This window comes from Arachis duranensis, chromosome 2 (assembly GCF_000817695.3).
Source record: "Arachis duranensis cultivar V14167 chromosome 2, aradu.V14167.gnm2.J7QH, whole genome shotgun sequence".
In the NCBI taxonomy this organism is placed as follows: Eukaryota; Viridiplantae; Streptophyta; class Magnoliopsida; order Fabales; family Fabaceae; genus Arachis; species Arachis duranensis.
In genome coordinates this window covers 87,014,562-87,017,071 of record NC_029773.3, presented here as the reverse complement: position 1 = coordinate 87,017,071, position 2,510 = coordinate 87,014,562, and the positions used below count along the sequence as shown (strand labels likewise).

General features: G+C 29.7%; 1 protein-coding gene across 1 annotated transcript in view; it reads left to right on the top strand.

Annotated features, from left to right (window-relative positions):
* The first annotated feature begins 936 nt into the window (after positions 1-936).
* Positions 937-2,510, top strand: part of LOC107475721 (LOB domain-containing protein 19-like) — a 6,047-nt gene continuing 4,473 nt past the window's right edge. Inside the window, exon 1 of the mRNA XM_016095367.3 lies at positions 937-1,319. Coding sequence (XP_015950853.1) covers positions 1,014-1,319 — 306 coding nt within the window. The 5' untranslated portion in view covers positions 937-1,013. The remainder of the gene's footprint in view (positions 1,320-2,510) is intronic.

Below are 2,510 nucleotides of genomic sequence, written 5' to 3'. Positions count from 1 at the left end.
AAAAATCAGATTTATAGTATATAGGAATAGGATGTTGTCCCACGTGGGAGTAGGGGTGGTGGCACGTGACTTCCAATGCGGCGGTTGGAAGCTGATGTTGTGGCAGTGTCACCTACTAACTCACCATACACATTACACAAAATATACACATTACACACTCTCTTAATCTCTTTGCTTCACGCAACCCTTCCCTTCTCTTCCTTCCACTTCTCTTATAATTATTATTTTTCATTTCTTCTCTCTAATTTCATTATATTGCGTGGCTTTAAAGTTTCAACCTTTGAACCAAATTCACTAAACCCTCCCTTCAACCCACGCACTATATATTATTTATTACACTAATAAACCAAGCAACCAAACATTCATACACTTTATATCAAGGAAAAATTATAAATATTTTTTTTAAAAAAATCCACTAAAGCCAAAAATAACATTGAAAATAAATTAAATAAAATATCTCTACTTTAAAACACATAAAACTGTTCAACTATTTGTTAATCTAAAAATAAAAAATAAATAAAATTATAATCTTTAATTTCATCGTTATTTTTTTTTACTATTTTATTATATTCTTCTATATACACACGCAAACCTACACAAGTAATTGATAAATTAATTGTCAATAAACTATAATTCAAATGACATAATCTTTATATATTCACCTAAAGGTCGAAAATTCGAATATCACTTTTAACTTAAAAAAATATTGATAAACTAATTAAAAATATTAAATAAAATAAATTCTAATTATTTTTTGTTAATCATTTTTATGACTAAATATTTTCGTATTCCAACAGTGATGAGTGATGACCCACCACCAAAAGCTTCCACTTATTCTTCTTATTCTTCTTCTCTCCACACATCAAAATCAAGCAAACAAAGTAACTAACAAACAAACAAAAACTCATCTATCTATCTATCTATCCATCTCTTTCACTATATATTATAACCCACAAAATTTGATAGAAATATTAAAGGCCTCTTTGCTTTGAAGATTGATCATCATTGATAAGATGGATTGTGGTGGTAGTGATGAAAATAATCAACAAAGAGGTGGGCCTTGTGGAGCTTGCAAGTTCTTGAGAAGGAAGTGTGTGAAGGGATGCATATTTGCACCATACTTTGACTCAGAGCAAGGAACTTCACACTTTGCTGCGGTGCATAAGGTTTTTGGTGCAAGCAATGCATCTAAGCTTCTCATGAGGATCCCTCCACATAAGAGGCTTGATGCTGTTCTCACTCTTTCTTATGAGGCTCTTTCTAGGGTTAGAGACCCTGTTTATGGTTGTGTTGCTCATATCTTTGCTCTTCAACAACAGGTACAATTCTCGAGTTAACTCTTAAACTTAGCTTGTTACTAGTTTTATTAGGGTTTACCTAAAATAATTTTGAATATGATGAATGATGATGTGTGTAGAAGCGAAATCTAATTAACAAGGGTTTTGGTTTTGCTTATATTGAAATTTTTTTATTTCATTTTTTTAGGTTGAAACTTGTAAAATTCATGAACTTACAAAATTAATATATATAACATGCTGGAAAAGTATATAGTGAAGAGAAGAGTTTGCTTCATACATAGAATGTGTGCAAAGAAATTAAACACTACTATATACCTCATCATATTATTACACACTCTTTGTTTAAAAGTTCACAAAAGAAAGAAATTAAGAGTCTTAAAAAAGCTCTTTCTCTAATCTCTATATTAATAATCATTCCATTTATTTTAATTTGTAACTTTAGCATTTTTAAACTTGAGATGAAGAATATGTGTGGAGTATATATTAATGCCATGTAGCAGATCATCCCTTCATCACAACATTAATTTTGATATTTTCATTTAGTTAAAATGATATAGTAGTTTTCATTGATTAAATTGATCTAATAATAATGTTATCTTCACATAAGAAATTATGAAATTAGAATTAAAATAAAGCAACACGAGTAAAAGTCTTTGATTCACCTGATATATATAAAAAATTCTCCATGTATATATTTAATTAATTATTTATAGATATTATTTATATATTTCATTAACAAAATAATTAACTAGTAGAATAATTAAATTTATTATAATAAAATAATTAAATTTTTAATAAATTAATAACTAAAATTGTTTATAAAATACTTGATGAATTTGTGGAAAAAATATTGTAAATGTCCAAGAGACAAAGAAAATGAAGTTGGAGAGTGGGCATGCTAACATGCGCCAATAGGGTGTGAAGTGAAGTACTGTACACTTTAGTGTAGTCCCTTTGACAAGTACCACTGTTTTGCATTCCTCGTAGGTCAAGATCTTCCCAATTAGGATATTAGAGCAACTCCAATGGGAGTGCCTTTCAAGGTTCCATTTTCTCTTTTTCTGACATAGCACAGGATCAACCGTTGGAGAGAAGGAGAATTGAGTTCCTGCTCAGTTTACGAGGAGAAAGAGTCCCTCCTCAGAGGGACTTGGGTATGCCAATGATAACTTGCCACATGGCAAGTTATCTTTAAAATAATAATTATATTAG